Source organism: Hippopotamus amphibius, chromosome 14 (assembly GCF_030028045.1).
Source record: "Hippopotamus amphibius kiboko isolate mHipAmp2 chromosome 14, mHipAmp2.hap2, whole genome shotgun sequence".
NCBI classification, from domain to species: Eukaryota; Metazoa; Chordata; class Mammalia; order Artiodactyla; family Hippopotamidae; genus Hippopotamus; species Hippopotamus amphibius.
In genome coordinates this window covers 68,752,260-68,778,807 of record NC_080199.1, presented here as the reverse complement: position 1 = coordinate 68,778,807, position 26,548 = coordinate 68,752,260, and the positions used below count along the sequence as shown (strand labels likewise).

At 40.3% G+C, this 26,548-nt stretch overlaps 1 protein-coding gene and 1 non-coding gene across 4 annotated transcripts in view; both read right to left on the bottom strand.

Annotated features, from left to right (window-relative positions):
• The window catches only part of DCLK1 (doublecortin like kinase 1), a 324,120-nt gene that overhangs the window by 48,805 nt on the left and 248,767 nt on the right, over positions 1-26,548 (bottom strand). The window contains exons 7-10 of one of the 3 annotated variants that reach the window (XM_057707600.1): positions 13,385-13,472; positions 10,603-10,711; positions 3,422-3,479; positions 2,792-2,911 (exon numbers count right to left, since the gene is read on the bottom strand). In XM_057707600.1, coding sequence (XP_057563583.1) covers positions 2,792-2,911; positions 3,422-3,479; positions 10,603-10,711; positions 13,385-13,472 — 375 coding nt within the window. Of the gene's footprint in view, positions 1-2,791; positions 2,912-3,421; positions 3,480-10,602; positions 10,712-13,384; positions 13,473-19,548; positions 24,443-26,548 lie in introns of those variants that run through there. The other 2 variants (XM_057707601.1, XM_057707602.1) reach the window with 2 other exon arrangements.
• Positions 4,812-4,884, bottom strand: TRNAR-UCU (transfer RNA arginine (anticodon UCU)). The gene has a single exon. It is a non-coding gene; the product is annotated as a tRNA-Arg (tRNA).

Sequence of the window (26,548 nt, the reverse complement as noted above, 5' to 3'; positions counted from 1 at the left end):
AAGAGATTTAATTTTTCTTTTTAAATAGCAAACACAAAATAGAGCACTTGTAGGCTGACAATTTTCAAATCCCACTCCCTGAGCTGGCCCTCTGTGACTCTTTGCAATTTCTGCTGGGCGGAGGGGAGGAGGGGCGGTGTCCCACTGACCCTTCAGACTCAGCAGTTCCCAAACTAAGCACGTACGTTTTTTTCAAAATGAACACTTTCCCTCTCAACGTTCTGTCTGTCTCAAAGGCAAGGCTGCTACGTGAGGGTTTGGAGATTGTTTCCACGCCACCTCGGGAGGCGGGGTTTTCACTGTGGTTCATGTGAACAGCACCCCGGACTGTGCGTGGGGCCGTGTGGGATGACCCTGCCAAGACTCCACCATTGTCCTCTTTATCATCTAAGCTCAAGACAGCCTGTAATCTCATTTCTTCTTCACCCTCAGCAAAGCAGTCAACAGATCCTACCAGTCCTGCCTTTAAGACCTGCCTCCGACACAGCCTTCTGGGCCATCCCAGGCCCTTTATCCAAAGCATCGTGTGCACAGACTGTCACCTTCCCAACACAGCAGGTCAACTTCTCTTTCTCTTGTCACGAAATCAGCATTCCTTTCCCACGGCTCTCCTCGCTCTGCCCCAAACCTTGTTCAACTTGCTTAATCTCATCTCCTGCCTCTACCTAGACCAGCTACCGTTATGCTCCAGGTAGGGTATGTCTTCCCTGGTCACCCAAACTGGCCAAACTCCCTCCTCACCCCACACCTGCACTCATCAGAGCTGCTTTCTGGGGTGTCCCCTACCCCCTTTGTCTTTCTCCCTCCTGTTGATCTCTTAGGGCCACCCCCTCCACAGGCCTCCCTTCCCCTGAACACACAAGCAGTGTGCATGTGTTCAAGTCTACAGCCAGACATCTAAAGTCCTGTTCTTGATAATTATGGAATTTCACTCTTAAGAACTGTCACTTCACTGTTTTCTGGAACACAGGCCTCGTTTATCCTGTAGCTTCAGGCCCTCCTGGGCACCCTGCTGGACTTTCAGGGTTTGACAAGCATGGACCAAGTAAAATTCTTCACGGGGGATGTCATGGGCGCCTTTCAGGTCAAGCGTGGGATTGGCCTTCACTTCTCAGGATGCTTCCAGGCCAAGCTGCACAGCGGTTCTTGGTCGGACTAAATGTAAGGGTTCGATCTAGTGGCTCAGTTGAGGAGACCCAATGCTGGACTGTGCAGGCACCCTCCGGCCTTGTCAGGCTAACCTGGTCACCAGAGAGAATTCACAAAGGCTGGTAATGGCACTTAGCTACTGCCACCCGACTAAGCTTATGATCGACAGTCGGATTAAGCTTTCCCACAAAACGTTTTCTGAACTCTTAAGCCTTTTCCTCCTTTATTTCTCATTTTCAAATCTAATTTAGTCTCAGCTCTCCAAAAACCAGCCAATAATGGGATGCTAATTGATTTTTAACAACACACAGAGAAGCAGCAGGAATGGTTTGAAGTTGTTGCTTTAAAAATTAAAGTCATTGTAAAGATACTATTCTTGGTGTTAGAGAAAGTATCATTTACAATGTTGGTAATTATCAAACTATATTTGGTCATAAAGTGTCAATATGAAAATCTTCTGAATAAATGAAATTGAACATTCTTTGCTGGAATAAACGGTTAGCATTTTTATCTCCCTCATTCTCAAACGTGACAATAACCTTTGTTACTACAAACAAAAAAGCCCTTGCCCTCAAAGAAACAAATCTCAACTTGAAGTAGAAAAAAAACAGGCTTCATCGATAAATATAAATAACCACTCAGTTTAAAAAGGCCAACAGATCGAAAGCAAAGCAAGTCTGAATAATGAAAGTTTAAAGGCCTTAGAACGAACATTTTTCTATATAGTAACAGATAAGCTGATTAAATGCTTTCCTGGTCTTAAATTTTTACAAAAGGAAGTCCCACATTCCAGGGTGCTGATTCCTGCCACCAGCTTGGGTGAGCGATTCTCAACAGGGTTCCAGGAGCCTCAAGTGCTCGCTAGCACACTGTTGATGGAGAAAATGATGTGACTAATTTACAACACTTTACGACTAAAGTAGAAACTACTTACACCTTCAGTTAGATTAACATAATAGAAAAGGCTTGAGAAAAGTACAACTTAAAATGAAACATTCATTTTTTAAACATTTCTAATTAAGAGAATTTCAAATAGGAAAGTAGAGGGGACAGGTAGGTTACCTTTCCCCTAGATTCAACCATTATCAACATTTGGCAGTTCCCAAACATAATTTTATGTGACAGGAGGAGTTGTAACCATCACTGAAAGGTGGTAGACTATTCACATTATTAAGATGGTGCTGCTTTTCTATTATGTTGGTGTCTAAAAGTTTAAAGCTTGTTTTTATACGTATAATACTTTTGGATGCAGTTCCTGGAAAAGTGAACAATTTCTACTGCAACAATAACAGCAATCATATTGGTATCTAATACTTTGTGTGTTGCGGAAGCTGGTGAAAGACATCCCTCTTACCCTCACTGTTAACACTCCTAGCAGTTTTTGTTCCTAGCAATTCTTATTCTCATTTTACATAGGAGGGAACCGAGGTACAGAGACATATCCCCAAGGTCAGGGAGCTATTGAGGTCAAGGCTGGCACTTGAACTTTTGCAGTATAATTCTAGTGTTAATATTCTTAACCACTATGCCAATGCACAGAAATAAGAGACTGGATATTGGTGGCAGAAAATAAAGGTGAGAGCTCTATTATATAGGAAAGTGGGGTGCTTTGTACAGGTTTATCTTTTTCCAAAATACACACCTTTACTAATTCCATGACAAGATACAGCTCAGTTGGCACATCCATCTCTTCGATCAGAAGAACGATATTGGGATGCTTCACTCTTCTTAAAATAGACACCTCGTTCTGGATCATGTGCTCCTGCTCGAGGGGAAAGTTCTCTTAATCAAGGTACACATCAAAATAAATGAGGCACTAATGCAAATGAACAAAACTATACTATTTGAAGATCAAGGGACATGCGTTTTGGGTAAAATATAAGGAATCTATCTTAAATTCTGATATCCACATGGCCTAGAATTGCCAACAGATGTTGAAGGTCCTTAGAAGATGTTTGTAATTTCAGAACCTACCATGATGACTATAACTGCATATAGGATGAAGTGAAACTTAGATCACAAACGTAAGAGAAATAAACAAACAGGCAAACAAAGAGAAGGAACAGAAATAACATCCAACCATTCCAAGTGACTTTTATTCCAGGAATATTTATAGAATAAAGTTAAATCCTAATAAGTATATAACATTCTGTCCCACCAAGTATATGACATTCTATTCCTCCTAGGATAAATTAATGTTTATGTGGGAGCTCATCTTTGTGTTTCTCTCTCCAAAACACTATATTTTCATAAGAATAAACTTTATACATACTTTGCCTCGACACTTGCTTTTCTTGATAATTTTCAGAGCGTACTCCCTGGCAGTCGACCTACAAAGAGAAAGATTTAAAAAACAAACAACCTTAATTTCAGATCTGTTGAATCATCCTGTTAAGGATTCATTTCTTACCCCACTGACCTTGCATTGTGGTGGAAATATTTTGTAAAAAATTCTCTTTTCCTTTTTAAAAAGAAATATGTGAACTTTAAGGGGTTGACTAAGTGTAAGGATAACAGACATGCGAGCATAGAAACATCACAAGCTATTAACATTGTTATACGTGTATTGAAACTACTGGTATTGCGACTCCCATGTGTAACTCCTCTCGCAAGGTGGCTACGGCCTGCCTCTCCCTCTGAAGTGCTGTGGTCGGATATGAAGCAGATGTGAGTTTCTGCCCTTCCTCCTCCCAGTCTCTCTTGAGGTTCTCTATCCACAGCTGTAGCTGTGACAGTTTTCTGAATGGCTCTCACGGTCACACTGACAACTCTCAAGAAGCAGTTCACACTCTTTAGACTTGGGTTGAGGGCACCCGTATGTGTTTCCCTAGAGAACTCACGGATGAGGTGTTCAAGGAGTATAGAAAGGGATGCAGCCATTATCTGAGCATCCCATGACCTCTTGGGCCTTTCATGGCTGTCTCACTTGGTAGAAATAAAATGGAGGTGACAATTAAAATCAACTCACTTTCCCAAAGCCACACGGCAGCACTAAAATCAGAACTTTGAGCTCTTGGGGTCTCTGCTTCACATACAGCCCAGCCAACACTGCCCCTCCTCTGTGGTGGGTGTGGGAGGGAGGGCTTAGTCATACTGCACCTTTAAATAGCTTCCTAACTTGTGTCAACATTTCCAAGATACTGTAGGGCCAACCACGACAGGTCTATCGTCAAAGGACACACCGCATACTTAATCAGAAACCACTACTTCCCAAGCATCGCCATTTCATACCTGGCTGGGAAACCAGGACAGTTTCGTGTTTTACTTAGAGATAAAGGCCAGTCTTAGGGCTCCAGATGAATACAGAGAGAGTGAAGCTGATCAAAAACAAAATTTAAAAATAGGGTTTTACGAGTTTCAGTAGGGAGAATCAAAGGGGAATTTCCTAGTCATGTGGTATGATAAGAACAAAAGAGTGATTTGCCTACAAACAAATTTTAAGAGGCCAGATATTAACAGTGTGTTTCAAGGGCACCTTAGAAACCATTCATGTCATTTATCTTTTTTTTAATTTTAATTTTTTGGCAAATAGTATTTATTACTATTTATTTATTTGGTTGTGCTGGATCTTAGTTGTGGCAGGTGGCCTCCTTAGTTGTGGCTCTTGGGCTTCTTAGTTGTGGCATGCAAACTCTTAGTTGCGGCATGCATATGGGATCTAGTTCCCTGACCAGGGATTGAACCCAGGCCCCCTGCATTAGAAGAGCAGAGTCTTAACCACTGCACCACCAGGGAAGTCCCCATGTCATTTATTTCTAAAAATGCTTTTTCCACTATACCTCCAGGACTCTTCAGGATACTAGCCTGCAGAAAACAGTAAACATTGTCCAAATTGTTATAACTGTATCTGATGAATAAAACTGGAATGAAACAATCACTTTGAAGCCTATTTTCTCCACTCGAGGGCAATGTGGTTCAGATGGAAGGAGGTAAACCCCTCTGCCTCTGGGGGCTCTCCTGCAGGGGTGTGGGGTGCCCAGAGGAACTCGAATTGCCTCAGCCTAGTAAAGAAATGGACAAAGAGCCCCAAGGATGCCTTTGCTGATTCTTCAGGCCCGTCGTGTGGGCAGAGGCCATAATGTAAGAAGGCTGAGTCAGCCTTGGCTAAATGCAGGGCTGGGGTGCTAGACAACCCCACATAAACACCAGACGTTCAGCAAGGCTGTGCACTGTAGGGTGAGGGTGGAGAACAAGCGCTTCAGTTAGAGGGAAAACAAAATAACATTAGACATTTAAAATGTACGAGCAAACAGATCAATGAGAACATGCGATTACTCATCTACATGGGGATTCCTCACATCACAGAAGAAAGGCTCACAGGGTCCCTTTAAGTAACTCTTCTCAAGAGGCTTAGGAAGAGCTTGTTTGCAAATTTGAAAATATTTAATCAAGAGGAAAACTAAAAGCTGAAGTGTTTCTGGATTCTGCTTTTCATGAATCACTAAAAATTAGGACAAAGCAAATCTGAGACTGGATCACATGAGTAATTTCCTATTTGTTTGAAGATGTCTCATTTCATGGCAGGGAATCTGGACTCTTGGACTGACAGCTCTGACAAAAGCCAGCAGTTCCAGGCAGGGACAGAGAGCTAGGATGGAGCTGACCCTTGCATTCAAAGCCTCCACAAAGGGGATGGGTGGGATGGTGCTGGTCAGAAGATCGGGGAATTTCTTGGCTTTGTCTTCCCCATGCTTTCCCTGGAAGGAGTAACATTACAGCTTTGCTATACTCAAAGCAAAGAGCTGGTGTGGGACCCAGGAAGGCTGAATCCTCCTCTACAGCCAGACAGACAAGGAACAGGATCCCCAGGGAACAAGTGGGTGTTTTAGCTTCCAGGACAACAAACAGTCCGGTTATATGCTGAGCCTACAGCTGAGGGGAAAAGGCAGGCAAACCTGGGCTGCAGTGGCCCTAGAGCTTACCAGGAAAAGGGACCACCTTGTGGGGTGACTACCCAGAACCTTACAAAATAGGATTAAACACTCCATTAGATTGACCCGTATTCTTTATCAGACAGTGGGCCCCGTGGAGGACCACCAAAATACACACTGAAAGATTTCTTTCTGGATTCCTTGAGGACAGAACTATAAAGTCACAATAAAATCCTTCATTACTAGACATTCATGTTTATAGGAAAGTAGCTGAATCTGGAAAATGAGACTAAAAAAACAGGTGTTAGGACTAAATGTACACCATAAGAATAAAAACTTCACTGCTTGCTTTAAGCTGGCAAATGAAAACATTTGGCAAGAAATAAAGCCTCAGATAAAGTATCTGCCTTCCTCCATACCCTAAACTCCAAGAACCACAGCACACCGTGTAATCATTCAGCAAGCAGTTACGAGCATGGTTCTTTGGTGGCTACACAGGTGATGGAGACACAGTCTTTGACCTCAAGGAGTCTACAGTTCCGTGCGCGGAGAAGGAGAGAAGACACCTGGATTGCTGGGGAACATCCAGGCCATTTGCTTGTATGTTCCTGAAATTATATTCTTGACCTTTTATGAAATTACAGAAACCTCAAATGCCACAGCCAAAGCGGCAACAGCAGAACAAGCTCTGCTTTTCTCCTTGTCTATAGGAACTCAATTTGTAAGGTCCCTTTCCTATTAAGTTTGACCCAAGGCTAGAGCGCAGACTGCTGGGGAGAAATGTCTGAATTTTACAAATTTGAACTAAATCTAATTTTTCAGGTGTGTACTAAAAATTGTTTGGAGAAATCTGTCTTGTTTAACTTAATGATCCTCAGCCCCGGGGCAGTCTTCTCCTCACCCCTCCCCTCAGCCCTGGAGGGAGCAGAAGGCTTATGAAAAGGGCGCTCTGGGCTCATGTGCTTTTGTTGTTTGCTCTGTTTTGAAGGTTTTGTTTAAAGATTATGTGCAAGAGGAAAGGCGGCTTCCCAGGCTTTCCTCTGCCATAGCAGTTATTGAATTTCATGGCAATCCTTTGCTTACGGGTCACATTCTCAAGCAAAGGGGCCCTGTTTTGACTCTCTTTGTAGTCCTGGAAATGCCCGTCATTGGCCTGAACTAGCAGGGGCTCCAAACATGTAGGTGGAGTCGTGAACACTTCAGAGGCTGGTGGCAGTTAGGACAGTGACAGGAAGACCCCTCCCCCAGGAAAGAGGGGTGAGTAAACAGCACCCTCTGTTTATCAAGTAATCACAATAAAGCTAAATCTCGGCCTCCTCTGTAAGCAGAAAACTGAGGCGTCCCAGAGTGTCTTGTCCAACATCTTTAGAGTTTTGAGTTTGAACTTGGGCCCTATGGCTATCAGGAGCCAGAGCATCCTTTAGGAAGGAAAAAGGAAAGAATGCTCTCAGGTAGCTGAGAGATACTTAAAATTTGTCACACTGACTCATCCTCCAAATCCCACTTCAGAAGGAAATGCCTTCCAGCTATAGGTACATGGTTCTTGAAAATTCTGAAGATTTCCTAGGTGGGTGCAACCCATGTTGCTGACTCTAAAGCCTCCGCTCCTTCAGGTGGGTTTGGGCCTGTCTACCTTCACTGCCAGGGCTTTCGTTGTGTAGCTCCTTGGATTTACAGGTAGAGGACAGAGAGAGGGAACTGTGAGCAGCTGGAATTTTAATCCAGTTCCGATGCCTACGTTTCCAAAACATGCAAGCAGTGCAGGTGGGGAGGAGGGCCAGGAGCCACCTGAGACACCGTCCCTGCTCACGACCACATCACTGCTACCCGTGGCCTGAACGGTAATTAGTCCACACAGAGCCAGGAAGCCAGGGATGAAGGGCACCTCATCACGAGCCCTCTACCCGTGCTCAGACCTCTTCTTAGTGCTTTTCAGCTTTTTGAGTTTTCTTTGGGGCCTTGAAAGTCTCCATAAAACAGCTTCAAAAGTTCACCAACATCCTATAGCATGTCCTGGGAGCTCCTGAGGTCACTGGAGACAGTGCTACAGGGCGACAGGCAGCCATCGAAACGGGCTTGGCATCCCCTATGATGGGATGTGCTGGCACAGGACCAGGGGAGGGACGGCCTGTGCAGCAATGTTACTGCATCCGTTGTCGCAGGAAAACCTCCCCCGTGACAGTGCATTGTAACACAGGAGGGGCATCCTTGCTTTTGTTAAAACATATCCATCCTTCAAAATATGGCAGAAGGCACCCCCGCAAGCAGTGTGTGCCTCTCAAAACATTCGTAGCTCCGTTTTATTTTCCTGGACCTCTGGAAAATATTAAAAGATTGTTTCACGATACCTCTGGGGAGAGAGGGCAGATGCCATATGTCCTTGTTCAGCGGCAGCGGAATACTAACACTTTGGGGGAGCAGTCTGGTGTTTAGGCTCTGACGGCTCGTACAGCGAGACCCGAGATGTGAACTCACGCAAAACGAACACAAGCCAAGCCAGAAAGAAAGAAATTAATTCAGGATGGAGAAAGGAGAAATTTCTACCGTGGGAAGACTGGGACTGTGGGACTAAGATGCTATCATGAGCCAAGGACAGGCACAGGGACCAGACTCAACAGAGGACGCAGCCTGGCAAAGAACCAGGCACCCACGGGGGAAGGGCGCAGTGATCTGCTAGACACGGGCTTTTCTGCTGCAGAGGAAACTACCTTTAAAAAGGCTGGCTTACTATCAGCAAAGGTATAAATGAGAGAAAATTATACAATCACACACACGCTTCCACCCATTACTTTGGGAACGGCTTTCCCCATTTAACTTCTGTCTTCTTTGTACAGGGACAAATGTGGTGTGCGTGACTGACTCAGCGAAGCCACATCCTTATGGGAGACACCTGGTCGGAGGCAGGAGACAGTAGCGCAGAGTGGTCCAAAGGCGTGGGTTTTGGAGCTGAACTCGAATCCATGCCTTGCTAAGTACTTACTAGCCGAGTACTTACTTACTTGGGCATTTAGCTTCTCCAGGCGTTCCTTACATAAAATGGAAACAGTATGGGATTATATAGAATAATCCTATAATACTACAGGATTATTATGATAATTAAATGAAGTATCATAAGGTAAGGGCCTTGTAGGTAGTTTATGCTCAGTAAAGAGTGGTTGCTTCTGTTTGGGAAGACGTGAGGCCCAGGAAAGTCATGGGAAATTTTCTGTATTTCCCAGTCATGGAACAAATGGTCAGACTTCATGGTGGGAGTGGGGTATGAGGGGGAGAGGGGAAAAGGGGGCCTAGTAGGATCAACTAAGGGATTTTTCAAGCTGCCTGTCACTCATGCCTCTCCCCAGTAAAAAGCTGCTACTTTCGTGGGTCACTGACACCATCACTGGCAATGGCTTGGCCCAGTGGGTACGCTGGGTGGGGCAGAGTCTGAGACCTGCTGTTCCATGGTCGCTTCATGAAGGCTCCGCTACCTTAGTCAGGCAAAGGGTGAAGGGAAGCAAATCAGTGGACACTGTCCAAACTCAGGATGCTCACGGTGTCCGAGGCCCTGGGCACACATCCAGCTCTAATGTGGCATGAATCTTCATTTCTTAGTTGAAGGACTTGAAGAAAAATAAGTTCTGGGTCTTGCAGGCAGAGCTTCTAGTCTGAGGTAGCATCCTCTCTGAGTGTAGGTGGAGCTTAGAGCATTCTTTCCAGACAGTGTTAAGAACTTGGGCAGGGCACAGCCCCTCCTGGGGGGGAGGGGGGAGGGGGCAGAAAGGAGCAACGAGGAAGGTGCCAGGCCAGGCCCCACGAAGCCAGCAGACACACTCCCGTAAGGCACCAGGCAGGTGCCCCCTGACTTTCCAATACTCTGCTCACCAGCCCTGAGAAGAAGCTGCTAGCTGACAGCGTCCCCTTAGGAAACGAACTCCGAATCCAGCGCTGGGCTTAGGGTTTGAGCCTGCCTTGATCTGTGCTATAAGTATTACTTGTCACTTCAATGAGTAGCCCCAGCTACTGTCCTTGATTAGGTGTCAAGATCCCAGGGATACACCTTTCCCTCTAAGTCCTTCCCTTTGGGCCACAAGAGTGCCTGGCTCAATCTTTTTAAAACATTTTAATGTATTAAATGCTGTTTTTGTTGGTATCAGTACAGATGCATTTTAAAGCTTTTCGAAGTTCTTATATTTAATTTTATGAAATATACACCCCGTAAAGATATACACGATACACCCCATATAAGAAGGTTCTGACCTTTACAAAATGTCTCAAAAAAGTGTAGAAAAAATACTATTCAATAGGTGGTTGTTGTTTTTTTTAAACAAAATAAAAGGACTTACCTGAAAGATCTGGCAAAGTTTTGCTGAGTACATTAAAAAGGAAAATCAAAGTCTTTAATTTATAGATTGTCCCCAGGAATCACTACATTTTTCAAATCTGTTGTTAGATGGGCTTTCTTTCTTTTAAATTTTTTTTACATCTGGAGTTGAGACATTAACCTATTCCATATGTGCCACAGACCGCAAATAGAGACGCAGTCTCGGAAAACGTAACGCCAAGTGTTTCCTTTAAAGCTCGATGCAAATGATATCCTTCTCACCTTTCTACACATTCCTTGACAACAGCAAAATTTCCATCTCCTATTGTCCTTCCGACTTTATATCGTTCTGTTATTGTGGCTGGAATCTGGAAGCCTTCCTCCGACACTTCTGAAAGAATCATTAGTATGTTTTTATTGGTAGAAAAGGGAACACAGATGTTGCACAAAGGAGACGTTTAGAAGTATCATCTAATAGACTGGAACTGATTCAGAATCAATATGTCATTTTCTGTACAGGGAAGCCAGCCCCCCTTGCTGACACTGTATAATCAACCGTTTTTACTAAGACAAATGATAAACTAAAAGGAAACATAAAATGTATGGGGTCCACTCCCACCTATGTAAGAGCAACTTATGCTCTCTGCTGCAGTGGGGATTCTGAGGAGGAAGTTTTGCTTTTCATTTCATGCCAGTTTGATCAATAGCGTTTACTGAATACCCACGGTGTACAGAGAAATGACATTCCTAGGCAGGGAGGAAAATGCAGTTCGTAAGGGACTCTGGGCCACTTGACATTGTACAAGCATGAAAGATGCCCGCTGCTTGGACACTTAGCTTTACTACATCCTGAAATAGAGATCTCCGTAAAATTCCTTATGAACTAAGCATTGACTGCCACCCCTCCCCAGTATCAATGAGCAGACTTTAGACAAATGTTCCCACCAGCAACCTGCGTAGCAGATGTTGAGTTAAAATTGCAATATCTATTATGTCTGTGAACACAACAGTTTTGTAGTTTCAATTATGTTAGTGCCACTAACAACGCATTTTCCCCCTTAAAATGCATTTTGAGATATTTTACAAATGCCTAATAATGCTTTAAATATCTGAGGCCGTAAAACTAAATAAGCCACACTTAGGTCACATAAATATAGCGGATAACCTTTAACATCTTAAGGGTATAAAAAGCCTTTTATAGCTGGGCTCTAAAATGTACATGCTTTAAAGTTATAAATCCTGGCTCTCCCTCAGGCAACCCGAATACAAAATGTGATGGAAGCCTAGTGTGCTTTCTAAATGTACTCCCATTCTGACCTTTAATCATAAACTGAGACTAAACATTTCTTCTCAAAATAAAATTAAAACCTTAGGTGGCAAATGAGCTTTCTTGGTGATTTTCGTGTTCTCGTCGTGTTTAGTCTGCAGCATTGGGGAACGGGAAATGGAAATTCACAATCAGACCTTTGCTTTAGGACCCTTACTTATTCTGGTTTTGTGATCATTTCCAGTCTGCACCACTCTGGATACTAGAGTGAAAAAAATTTCTGGAAAGCGTTGTACAAATGTGGGACATTTGCTGCTGCTACTTTTTGCCCTTGGCATTTGTGCAACCTCTTCACCTCTTTATAGGTGACATTTTACTTTTAACTTGCTAGACGCAATCTCAGTGGTCTCCGGAATAAAGTGGGAGCTGGAGCCTTACCTCCACTCCCTGCCTCCACCGCCCCACTCCACCCCCATCATCTCACCCTAGAGAAGCCACAGTTTTGCCTCCGTTTGAAGGATTCAGCCTGGGGATTTTTGTCTAGCCCATGGTTATTACAGGAGATGGCTGGAGAGGTTTCAAATCCACTGCAAAGCACCCGAATTTACGAAACATCTCTCGGATGACATGGTCTTAAGGCTCTTTTTACTACACGGATAATAAAAGTAACCATCCCTGGCTGTCAGAGGCAACCCTGGCTTCAGATGGGAAATGTAAGGAGGTACTTCTATCCTTCCTTCCAGTGGGTGCCCATCTGGAGCACACCGCTTAGAGATTTTTTCCTGACTATTGATAAAAATGTATCTTTTAGGCTCTTGGCTAAGAAGACTTAGCCAAAAGCTTAGTCAAGGACCATTTCATTTCATTAGGTAAATAAAACACTTTGGAACAAAAGAGACTTTGAATGGCTGAATTTCATACTTCTGCAAATACCAAAAAAGTCTGATATTGCATGGTAGTCAGGAAATAATCCTTGGGTAAGTCACGTATCTCACGTAACATAATAAAAGTGTTTCCCCCAAATGGTACTTTATTGGAAAATTAAATCATATTATTGAAAACAAATAAGGGGTGCTGATTCTTTTAACAGTGGCTGGATCATATCAGTTTTACACTTCAGTTTCTAAATACTTTCCCATAATTGATTTGAGCCTGATAAAAACCCCCAGGGAGGAAACAGGCATACGTTACAATCTCCAACTCATAGAAGAAAAACTATGATGTGGAGAGCAGAAAAGGCTTATCCAAAACAATCCAGGAGTTAGCAAAATAGTCCATTCTGGACTCCGGGTCATCTGACCACTTTCTAAAGTGAATTCGCATACAGTCCAAAGGATATTTTTGCAATTGCCATCAATTTGTTTATTTTGTAAAGCTAGATTTTCACATTTTGACTTCACTTAAGTTAGAGTACCTCTGCAGGGCTATCACAGTTAAGCAAGAGAGTAAAGGTGTCTTTCTTGTTCCAAAAGTGAACAGAATTTGGAACAACAAAGGCAACAGTTACCCCTTTTATTTGCAAAGTGGGCAATAGCTGGCCTTCTTCAGATGCGTGTAGCCTCAGAGGGTGGGAAACGTCTCCACGTCAGGCTAACGCCCTCCTCCTGGCCCCAGAGAACAGACACCATCCATGGTGGGAAGCAAGTTCAATCCTCCCCCCCCTTGCTAGGAGCTCTGGAGCTGCTTCAGGCTCATTCTGCTAGAGAAGTGACAGTTTCCTCGCGTAAACTTAGCCAACCCATTCTCTGCCCGGGTACAAGCTGAGCCCTCCAGTCAGACACCAAGTCCGAAGCTCACCACCTTCTCCAGGTCCGTCGTTTTCATCCATCGAGCTGCAGACTTTGGTGGACGCAAGTGAAGTGGAGGAGCCGCCATGCTGAGAGCTCTGCGGGTGGGGGGGTGGGTGGGGGGACAGAAACAGAGAATAAAAGTCCTCAGTCCCAGTGCCCGCGTCTCCAGGTGCTGTGCCCAGCCCAGAATCTCGGGAGGTAACCGCACCCACTACCAGGGAGGAATTGGTCCCAACGCTCGGAAAGGGAGATTCTTAAACTATTCAATTAGGACGACCTCTCCTTCCCACCCTCTTAACCAGTAATAGATGGTGTTAACTGTGTCAGGCTCATCATCGCCAATTTGGACGTTCCGTGGCCTTTTATTCCTTGTTCTCACAGTTAGCATCCTTTTGCTCACTGTTTGGGTTTGGCAGATTTGAGGTATCTCACCTCACTCTTCCACAGTCTATCTGCAAACAGGCTTCAGATAAGGGTCATTCTAATCTCTTGCTCTCTCTTTTTTTTCTATTCTTACCATAGAAAAAAGTTTTCTTCAGTTGTTTTTATGGAATATCCTTTAAAAAAATATTCAGCTTTGCCACATCCTTGGAGAAAGGTTAAAGAGCGAGTTTGTTAATTCCACTTTGAGATAAAGACATAGGCACTAAGCAAGTATCTTAAATGTTACATAACAAGAAACATGTACTTATCATTACTTTTGTTCCTGAGACAAAGATAGAACTAAACACCTAAGCCTTCATTCCTTTGTAAATTTGGGGTGTGTCTGGACCCAAGACCCATGAGAGCAAACAGCGTAACAACTATATTATAAAGCTCAGAGGATGAAACAATACCAAATATCTAATACTGTGATGAGCCACGAGGCAGTACTTTAACAATGAATTTTTCCATATCTGCATCTATTCCTTGAGAAAACAATTTGCACATTTCAATGCTATTTCTAAATAGTGAACACAGCTTGTCCTAAAAGATCCTCCTTCTGTTTCCCTGGGTTTATCCACTTGGTTGGCCTGATGGGAGCCAGGAGGCGGTGAGGGGGCGGCATTGGCTCACGGTGCCGGCTGTCTGTGGAGCAGAGAGAAGGGAGAGAGAGCATCTGTAGTTGAATTAATAATGAAGAGGTGGCGAGAAGCAAAGTTGACCTACTTTTCCTCTGCTTACCTGTCTCCCTTCAACCTCCTCCCCATTCCATCCAGCCTTAACTGTGCATAAAGTAGGGAGAGAGGGAAGTTTTTCATACTGTCATTATGCCCAACAGTATCCTGCATAGGAAATTCAGGGATTTTAGTTTTCACCCAAAGGATGAATCTACCTGGGCAAATGCTACTTGGGTCACTGCAGAGCCACCCGAGTCAACTGCCCCAGCACACTCTCCTGGGCGCACTAAGATGAGCATGTTCTGTGGGACGAGTTCATCCAAGCTGACAGTCGACACAATGGGGATAAAAGTTAAATTCATGGCACTGATGCATCTGCTTCCTCATGGGACAGACGTTTTGTGGTTATGCTAGTACACCACACCCCTGAAGGCCACCTGGTGTGCGTGCTGTGCCCTTTATTTTCTAGTATCCTAAGAATCCCCCAGCCATCAGCCTGGTGACTTGAGCTGTTTCCATCCTCTCCTTCAAACTCCCTTTGTGACCAGCAGCACACATTTGTCCTACGTCAGGCCGAAAAAAAAGAGGGATTCAGACCGCCACCTTGAAACAGAGTTTTTCTTGGTGTGACACTAACTGTGTGGTCGTAACCAACTCTGTCGAAGGCACTGTAAACATGTGAGCCTCTGAGTGTGCTCTGCTGACTTTTACCAATGTTTGTTTGCAAAAACCTTGTCTTTATAATATTGGAATACGAGGCTGGGACAAGGCAGATTTACGATGTCGAGGTCAGGAGAAAAGAAATGTGAACACTATTTGAGGGGAAGGTGTGTGTTTTCCAGAACAGGAAGATCTTTTATCCCATGTCATTGCTTTTGCTGTAGACGTAGTGGTGTTCCAAAGAGAAAAGCAGTAAGGAAATGTCTAAAATGTAGACCTTCTCTTCTAGGCCTTCCGATCCTTGAATTTCTTCCAGCAGCATCACAAATGGTGTTTAATAATGCAGACACATTGCGGTTTGAGATGGCAGGTGCTGTCCTGTCATATGGTGTTTTAGATTTTAGAATACAAAGACACAGTCTTTCAGAATCAAGCATTCAAATTAATAGACTAGTAACATGTTTCCTAGCAAAGATGTCTACAACTTATGGACTCAATTCCAAAATCTTGTTCTTTTAATAAAAACATCAGATACTCAATACAGAACTCTGACCCAAATAATATGAAAACATCTTTTACACTATAATGTTTAATAAACTTGCTGGATATTATTCACTAAACTGCCTTATCAACTAATGAACTGCATTTTCATTACTGCCACCAAATGTCTAGTGCCCTAAACACTTGCCACAGTGCCAGCTGTGTTTTTCTCTGCCTTGTGAACAAAAACTCCTCAAGTTTTTTAGGCTCAGGTTAAAAAAAAAAAAGAGTAGGGTTAACACAAGTCTGCTTATGTTTAAAGTTGTTTATTTTCAACTTTAGGTTTGAAAATGTACTCCAAGTCATTTCAAATTTCATACTGTCTGAAGGTAACAGACAATTATAAGAGAAAAACATTTAATTACAAATAGGGTACTCTGAAAATGGAAAGTTCTCATTTTATTATGTTCAAATAAAGTAAAATAAGTGTATTACATTTCTAATGGTGTTACTTCTTTTCCTCGAAGAAGTAAGATAGTTAACATTGCACACTTTTCCAAGACGATGACCATTCATGGATTCAAAGAATTTCAGGGACTGAAATGGACCTTAAATATTACTTATTCTACCCTACTTCCACCAGGAGACCAAATGCCCACTACAGAAATCCCAGCCATGTGGTCAAATAAATGGCCTCTGTCCAAATACCTCCAGTACTGACAACACATTACTTCCTGAGGCAGCCTCCAAATTGCAAATGAGGCAAAGAAAGTTCTTTCTTAAGTCATGTTCAAATGATGTCCCTCCACATTTCCCATTTGTTGTTCTAATCTGTCACCTCTGGAGCCACTCAGTACAGTGCATCTCCCAGTAGGACAATGCTTCCGACATTTGGAAAGAGCTACTGGGCCCTTCCTGTGTCTTCTCTTTTTCAATTTCAGTAATCCCAGTTTCTTGGGTTGTTGGTCATCAGACAGAGCCCTATGACCCCTTGACCCTGCAGCTGTCAATATATCTGGTTAATATTGATGCTCAAAAAAAATGCGATATTCTAGGTGTACCCTGGCCAGATCAGAACAGAGACGGGTAGAGCTTTCTTCCTTGTGAACAGAATATTAAGGCACTTTAAGATCATATTGGCTTATCAGTAACAACATAACTTCTAAGCCTACACTGAGCTCACAGTGTGTCGGATCTCTCTGTTCTGTATTTGAGAAGTTGGTATTTTGGATCGAGTCTAAGACTTCTCATTTATTCATGTTAACGTCATATTTATTTCATTCACATCCTTCCAAGCCTGTAATTTTTTGGATTCTGATTTCGTCACCTAACGTTTTGCTCTCTCTCCCAGTTAAAGTCATTCAGTCATCACCATGGCCTTTGTGTACCCTTGTTACTACTCCTAAATATACTACCTTAGACCATGTGGGAACATTCTGATTACTGCCCATACGTCTGATTGAAGGATTTTGAAAATAGTAAAGGGAAAACGTGTACGTTCTTGTGCTTTAGAATTAACCCAATGAGATGAATCCGCCTTTATTTATGACCTACCGAAGCTGAAAAGCCCACTTATACTTTTTGCATGCTTATAAATGAAATAAATGTAATTATCTGGTTTTTCTGAGAAGACAAACCACTTTATAGTATACACGATGATAAGATTTTGTGTTTGCTTCAGTCAGTTTGCTAATTCCAAGGCACATGGGTGTACAGGGCCTAACATACAGTTATTTTAGAATTTAATGCAATTAGCTGCTCTAAGAGATATTGTGACATTTGAAATGTCATCACCTCCAAGCAGATTTAATGGGAACCAGGTGGACAGGTTGCTGGCACCTGGATGCTTTTATAGCACACCTTCATAAAAGCACTGCCCTAAGTAAGAACACATCCTAAGTGTAGTTGTTTAGCTTGGGATCATGTAACAGATGGAGAACATATCACACTTTTTGAAGTAAGTGAGAAAGCTGACATAACAGTTCTAACCACATTTTACCAAGATGTAGCTGATGACTATGTAGTAAAAAACAGTTCATTTCAAGTATAAATGGTACAAGTTACTCCTGCCATTTGTATTAATGGCACTCAGCTGGGGTCCACACCGAATAATGATTACAAAAATATCCAATTGATCCAATTGATATAATCACAGTAGAAAAATCTCACCAGATAACTTTAGCTTTCTCTGGATAACTGCATTATTTCCACTTCACATTTTGTCTTGGCATACAGTTATTACTTTGTTAATTTTTTTTTTTTTGGAAACTGGCAATAAAATAATTTAGAAATCAACTGGATCAATTTTATAAAGGAAACATAACCAACAAAAATTTAACAAACTCAAATAATTGTCTTGGTGATCCTGAGTTGAGGTCTATAGAATCTCTAAAGATGATCTCATATAACAAAATTAAATCATAAGCTTTGTGTGGAGAGCTTGAAATCCAAGGGACTCTCTCTATATAGAAAAACCATATATTATTTACTTTCCAAGTGGGTATAGAACAGTAAGTTGATGATATCAACCTACAATAACTAATAAGGCTCCATTATTTGAAACAAGGCACAAAAGAGACTCCTTTTTCCAGATTCTCCATAGTATGCTTAACCTAAAGTTTACGGCGTAGGCAACCATGTGCGTAACTCAATGAATACTGAAACATGTAAAAAGTTATAAACATTTAGTCAAAGTTTTAAAAAGACTGTAGAACTATTATTCATGAGATCAGTTTACTTAGAGGAAGAGAACATGAAAATGGGAATCTTGGCATTAAGTCTATATTACTGAAACCACAGGAGCCAAGATATCAAAAATAAACGTATTCAGTTCCGACTCTGTGGTATGAGGCAGTCTGCTTTGCCTCTACCGTCTAGTCACTACGCTCACTTAAAGCCAGCATCTACACATTCAGAATCTCAACCATTTGTCTTGGGTGGCGCCAGGTCTCCTCTTAGGAGTTACTCTTTGTGAAAGCACAGTTTGGAAGGGGAATCTCCTCTCAGTAAAATAATTCCCTTCATGATTTACTCCTCAATTTGGATTCCCAACACCTCTCTTTCAGGTACCTGCTCCATCTCATTTTGAAGTCTATTATACTCAGAAAGTAGAAGCACAATTTGGAATTTTATAAATTTGTAAATATTCCTTCCAGTTGTACCATTATTGCTTTGAGTACTGATTATAATTAGATTATCATGGAAATAACAAGGAGAACCAATAAAAACAAACTATAATTTTAAAGTTTAAATGAACCTAGTAAAAATGTTAGATTTAAAACCAGAATTTAAGACGTCTATAATAATTTTAATGCAAACATTTTTTTTTTCTAACTAAGCCAGTAGAATTTTCTGTTCTCCCTTATACCATACAATGAATGAAACAGATTATGGATTTTTGTTCTATATTAACAATGGGTAATCAAGTTTTTTATTATAGTTATTTTATGATATATTTATTTATTCAGCACTTAAAAAATCACTTTCATACACACACATACATCTGTATACACACGCACATTTTTTTCCCCCTGCAAGTTAGATGCAGGGAAAAAAGACCTTGGGAAAAATGCCTTCATGCCTAGGAGAAAGTTACTATGTTTAAAATTTCTTTTTTTAACCAGTTGCCAATCTGTTTGACATATTCACCTTTAAGGCAACCCTGAGAGGAAAGTGTATTAATGATTTTAATATAACCAACTAAAACAGAATTCTTTTTCAAGTAATCTTATTTCATCGTTACTGTCAGTATTTTATACTTTGGATGTCATGTGATGTCATTCTACAGTATCTGAAGTAGCACCTGCTGATGCTAATTACATCATAAGAACACCATAAATATGATTGTGAAGGTAACTCTTACACCACACAGTCATTTCAGTTTCAATGTCTACTTATCAAGTTTTCTGAAAGAAACTCACTGAACAACATAGGTGGTTTTTCCTGTTTATTATATAGTTATTCTATGGTGGTAAGTGGCACAACATTAACTTTGAGAGGAATAGCATGGTCCAGTGTGAAACACAGGGTAAAACATTTTACAATGAAACCACAGCACAAAGTGATGGAACTTTCAAAATTGGGTAGGTCAATGAAACATTTCATCATTTCGCTCTATAAAACTCTGCTGATGGCCTCAACTGATGGATTTTTAAAACATGTTGCTGTTTAAAACATTTTAACACCAAATGCTTTTTTTAAGAGACTACACATCCAAGCAACTCAAACTGTAAGCAAAAGTATGTCAACCTCTTTGAACAAATTTTATCCAAATTTACAACATTCATATTGTATTTCAAAGTAAAATGTCCTTAGAACAAATAAACTCAATTCCTTGCTTGTTGATGAATATAAACTCAAACACATCACAAGAAAATTAACTTTCATAGTTCTTTGCCTATGACCTCTCAGATACCTACTACCCTGGCTTCAAAAACATTTTGTGGCCATATATAATACAAGTACCCATGTATTACATGCATCATTTATACTACGTTGGAATTTATCCATCATCTTTACTAAAATGAACCACATTTTAAAGACACTATATATCATGCACCCTGAAAAATTATAGCTAGGGCCTCAGATTTCCTATCTTTTCCACATGCGTTACAGGCACAAAATTACAAGTATTTTTCAGCTGACAGTATAACAAACTGCATCAGGCAACTGGTATATTGAATTCGATATATTTCTAATTTTCACACTATACTTCTGTGGGATACTGTTGTCACTGACATGCACAATTAGAGATGCTAGCAAGGCTAATGCAAATATGCATAAATAGGCAATGTACGCATTACAGTATATTAATTCAGTTAACATTTTCAAGTGTGTTTATATATTTATGTAAATATATACACACATACAGTAAGTATAGTCAGGTTACTACTGAAAATACATCAACAGTTTAGAATCATGTTTTGAAAGAACGTACAAAACTGCCTTACAGGTTATCCTGCTTTGTTATTAAGCTTCAAATCAAACATAGTTTGGATTCTCTTTGATTTATGTTTCAATATAATACTCGACTATTCACAACCCTATAAATCAGTATTTCCTTTTTTCAGTGAATATTGACAATCACCATGTCATACACATTAGAGAAACATCAGTAATAGTATATAATCATTTTAATAAGTTGATATCAAGACATAACAATATAAGCATTAATGTATGCTTATATTTAATAATTAACATGATATTGGATTTATCTGAATTTGAAATTTTTGTTTAGCTGGATTCTAAATATTTTAAAGCAAATCAGTACATGTGCCTACTATTTGGAACCATTTTACCATACTAGTTTAACAAACTACTTTTGAACTTAAACATGCCCCAATTACGATGTCACGTGTAATGACTTATGACATGAAAGGTTTTACATACAATTCCACAAAAACCAGTAACTTATAAGGCTGTGTCAGAAATACCATACTTTACTATTTATGGTCTATAAACATACACACTTACATAAGCACACCCATATACACACTAAGCCCTGCAAATTTACATAAACACCTACACATCTGGGTAGATATATGGCCACACATGAAAAATTTAGTAGTCCAATAGCTAAAATATATGGAATTATTTTTCAAGGATATTATTCTATATATTCATTCACTTAAGAAATGCAGCTTTTAGATTTCATTGTTTTTAAATGAGAAAAAAAAAAGCAATCATGTATAGATCTGCAGTGGATGTAACCAAAATATCCCTGCTGGTTAACATGGGGAACACCTCTATGGCATGTGAATGCTGGTTCCAAATCTTTTGAAAAGATACTATTTGATTTCTTTCTTTCTTTTTTTTTTTTATTATTTAGATGATCCAATATAAGAACACAGGGATGTGTATAGATGGGTGGACCTGACACTTCTTAAAAGTCCATGACAGTATGAAAACATTGGGAATTCCTGCCCCACCCCCACCCCCGCTTAACTAAGCAAGACAGAAGAAACAAACCACGTGGCTTTCAGAACCAGTCTTTTGAGTCCACACTGAAGTTTATACTTGATACATGATTGGGTTTTGCATTTCTAAAATGCTGAAAGCAGGGATATATCTATCATATTGTTCTCTATGCTGTCTAAAGAAAAAAATAAGTACAAATGAAAAAAAAAAGTATCAAACTTTTACCTAGAGCACAATGTCTTCACAGAACATTTAAGGTTTACCATAGGGACAATAATGCACTGCTTTTGCCCAGAAGAACAATTTAAAAATTGTGTCTAATTTTTTTTTAAAGAATTCTATAAGTAAGTAAAACTTAAGTGCCTATAAATCATCAATTCGGTTCCACAAATAAACTGAAAACTTCTGGTTTGTTGCTAAGGATTTCTTAAAAATTTCTGCTTTAGTATAATGGAATTATGCTCTGCATAGAAAGAGATCTCAAAGTCTATAAATGGTGTGCTGTTTCAATCTCTGAGGGATTTCAGTTTCAAAAGTAAATGATATATATTGCCCCTGAACGGTCCTTTAATAAAAGTCATATGTTCGAAAGATTAAATGCTGTGGAATAGCATTTCCCTCGGAACTGCGTGAATGGAAAGTTGGCCATGATATCTATCGGCAATTAGCACAAGTCCAATTTCTTTCTGCCGTGTCTAAACAAAGCCCTGGGCTTCATATCAATTGGCAATATCTGCCACTTATCCAGAACAAATAGCGTTTATTGGACCTTTCTAAGCAGTAGTTGTCCATAAGATTGACAGTTCAGGGAAATTAAGATTATTGGCATTTATTTTTGTTCTGGACCATCTGACCCCACCAGATTTAAGTTAACTGTTCCACTGCTTTCTTTGCATTTTTGACAGTTCAGTCAAATATATACTAATCTTTTAGGGACTCAACTGTATTAAGCAATGCATTTTACAAAGACATAACTAGAACAGACACCAGCATAGGCAACCTCACAGATGTTTACTGTTTTAGCTAAAACAAAGCAGCCTTTTGATCTCAGCAGGAGTCTCTGTTCATTTCTATTGGAAACAGTTTTAAAACCTGAAGTCTGGAACAGGTATTATTATGAACTGCTCTTTCAAGATGGAATGGTTCAGTTTGCGGTTCTCAAATAACCTGCCAGAGAAGTGTCTTTCTCTCCAACAGACAGGATAATGAGACACTAATTATTATAAAGCTAAGTTTTCAAATGCTGTTAGGTTGCCTGGACTTCTTTTCCTTCTTTCTTCTTATGGTTGGAATATTTTATTCACTTGGAAAGTGAGATAGTAACATATGTAACTATAAACCAGATGGTAAAATTTGATAGTTGAGCAATTTATCAAGGAGATAAATTGATAACATTTAAAACAGTATATGACAACTGAACTTCTCTCCATCTTGAATCAAACATTTTGTTCTTAAATTCAATTTTCAAGTAAAATTTGAAAAAAACCCAAGTAAAAGCCTCCAAATGGCATCATACATTTTTAATTTATCACCTACTGAGATATGTCAAGCCTGTAAAATATCAAAACCATGCTACACAATCTTAAATTGTTAGTGTTTGAACTAGTAAAACTAAATGAGCACTAGGGTATGGCTTAAATACAACAGACCATACATGTTAAATTAATTCTTAACATTCAGATTTAAAAATAATTGTTTTATGTTTAAGCAAAGCTGACTATAATTTTTTAAATAGAGGACTAGGAAAGCAGAATTAGTAGGTTAATGAGTTATAATCATAGACTTACTTAGTTTAACACAAAGGAGTTTTGCATATAAAAATTTCCAAAACACCAGTAAGATCCAGGATTTATCAGAATAGAGATATGGTTATTTGGGACCTGATTTATATAGCACCATTTTAGAGAATTTTGCTTTTCAAATTGATTTTTTGGAAGAAGTCCAGACACATTTTTTTTTTTTAGGTCTATATCTTGTGTGGTTTTTGTTTTTTATTTTTTTTAAAAAAAGGTTTCCCGGCTTCAGCCTTCACACATTTGAAAAATTACATATATGGTTGTAGGGAGGAATTATATAATTTATAGCAAAGCCATTAAACAAATTCTTCATCTTAAGTGATACTTATGCTGTTTTCAATGAAAGATAAGTTTAAAGAGTAAAGTCTACTTTTTACAACGAAAACAAGGGAATTTCCTAATGCTTAATGTGAGAGTCTACATGAGATATGTCTTTGACATGAGTGTTTTTCCTCACCCATATTAACCCACAAAATGATAAGTTGCTCTGAATATTGTATAGGAAGGAAAAGAATTCTAGTTGAATATTTTTATTATTTTGCAATAAAAGTACTTTAAAAATCATCAGTCCAAATTTTAAGAAGAATATAATTTTAAGAAAAAAATATCTGCTAGTGGCATTTTAATCTGCTTGGCCAGAAAATTGGTACAGAATTGTACAGAAAAAATATTGTATCTACATGTCTACTTATGATTAAAATGAAAACCCCATCTACAGAAATTATGACTCTGTCTTGCTATACCATTAGCATGTTCTGATTCTAAGATAGGGCCCATATATGAAATTCATCTAGAGCCAGGCCTGGCACTAAAACCTCACCAATTGAGCCAGTTTGTATTCAAGCTCCCTCAATCAATTCAACGTAGGAGATAAAAAAAAAAAAGTCTCCTTCAAGGATTGATATAAAATGCCTGGATATTTCCTTTTATATGATTTGGGCTTCATAATTTCAAGGTACGCAAAACTCTTTTGTGTATTTTGCTGTTAGACTTTTGCTTAGGAAACGTGAAACCTTCACCCAACCACAAACCATACAGACTGCTCCACTGTCTCTTTTACACTGAGTCTCCTACTGAATCCAAATCATCCGAGGAGAGGGGACGATACAGGTCCTGTAAGATGAAGGGCGGTACAGATTTGTTTACTTGGCTTTCTTAGGCGCCCTGTGGCTATCTTAGGAGTGGAGCAACACCGAATGGGGGTCCTTGGTTTCTGCTGTCATTAGACCTTTTACAGTCATCGAATTTGGATAAGAGAAAAGATCATGAAACCATCTAAATGGATGAAAAGGCTGCTAATTCTGCCTTATTGGCTGGATTTGCTCATGAACTTTTGCCTTCCTTTGTGTCCTGTTGAGTTTTACAGCCTCTGAGGTCTGTCAGTGCCAACTCTGCTACTAAGTGTCTAGGCAATTCTGCCTTGAATGTTTCCTGCTGACCTCACAATAATTAGGAGCCCCAGCAAATTCTGGTCCCAGAGAAGCAACTCAAGGGTTGCGTTTGCACACCGCACACACCCAATAAACACTGCCTTTTCAAAACGCTATGTTTGGAAGACAGAAAGAATGCGAACTTGGACTCCATGCTCCATTCCCAGTGTTCTTCCTGGTTCCTCAACTGCTCACCCATCACCTCCCCTCTTCTTCCCTCCGCCCTTTTCTGCTACGAGATCCCTCTGTTGGTCGCCAGGCAACCAACTCAGATCTGCAAAGAGTGTCTAGAATCCTGGCTTCTTTTCTATTTTGAACCACGCACTCCTCACATCATCTGACTGATCAGATAACCTACAGAAGTCAGCCACGTGGGAGTATAATGGGGAGCTTCACGCGACCTACACAACACAACACGTTTCTTCCCGATGTGTTAAGAAATGGGACCCCAGAAAGTTCATGGATGGAAAAGATCCTCCAGGATGTGCTTCTGGGACCAAACGCTTCTAGATAGTAATTTAAATAACAGTGTTTTGGAAAAATAGGGCCGTTGCTTGGTACACTGCCATCAGCGCTTTCATGAAGAAAAATATCTGGCATGCAGACTCCAACTGTATAGGACTATTTTAAAATACCAAAAAAGGCAACAAAAATATGATCTTAGGGAAAGTAAAAAAGCTGATTAAACCATCATAATTAAGATAAATAAAAATACAGATTTTCTTGTTTGTGAAGAAAGCGGTCAAATGGCTCAATATTCCTTAAAAAAAAAAGCAACTTATATTCCTGTGTTTCAAAATGAGGTAGGAAGTGTGTGTGTGTGTGTGTGTGTGTGAGAGAGAGAGTGTTTCGGGGGTAGGAAGCCAACTCATTTTCCTGGCCACGTTGCTAGGCAACACAGAGGGAAAAATAGAAGTAGCTACTGTTTTCCAATTTGCAATAAAAAGAGTTAATTTATTCTTTGAAGTGTCTTCTTTTAGCACTTGCCATCTTTCACTTATTTCAGTATTTCCTGCATAGGAGTATAGCCAACCATCTGAGAAGAATATTAACCGAATTTGAAACAGGATCAGTTTTTAGGGATATTCTAGGCTCATTTTAACTGGGAGGGATTATTTGATGCAGTTGCCACCACACCAAGATGAAAGCTCCTCTCATGAAAGCAGCTGGGCATGTTTCTGTGTGTTGACATGGTACACGGATGGAGGATGCTCATTTATGGCCTAAATTCAAAAGCCTGGAAACTGAACCATCTCTAAACTATCTTGTGCTCTGCTCACAACATGTGCTTAATAAATGTTTTCAGATGATGATAAACCTTTTGTCTCTTTAAAACAAACGGAACTGTTTTTCCCTCTCAAGTACCGACCTTGCATTAGTAGTTTAAATGACAAAATGAAGAATCTATTAAGAGAACCATCCCTTATAATCGTTTCCCAAGCACTGGCAGTGTTAATTACATAAGCCATTGGCCACACAGCTGCTAGGAGCTGGATGGAAATTTTCTGCCTCAGTTGGACAAACTCATAGTGAAGTAGGGAATACAGAGGACGGAAGAAGCAAATTCTAGCCTCATTCTGCCAACAAAGGGACAGTTGAGCCAAGCGCTTTACATCCCCAAGATGGAAGCCTCCACCCTAAGTCTGCAGGAGGGAAGCTCAGATCTAACTCTAACTCACTCTAATCTAATCTCAACAAGGAAGCATGACCTAAATCCTGAGTTTACTTTAATTAGCCCAAAGGATGAAGAGGGATTTCTATGCCAGGTGTACTCTCCAAAAGATACACC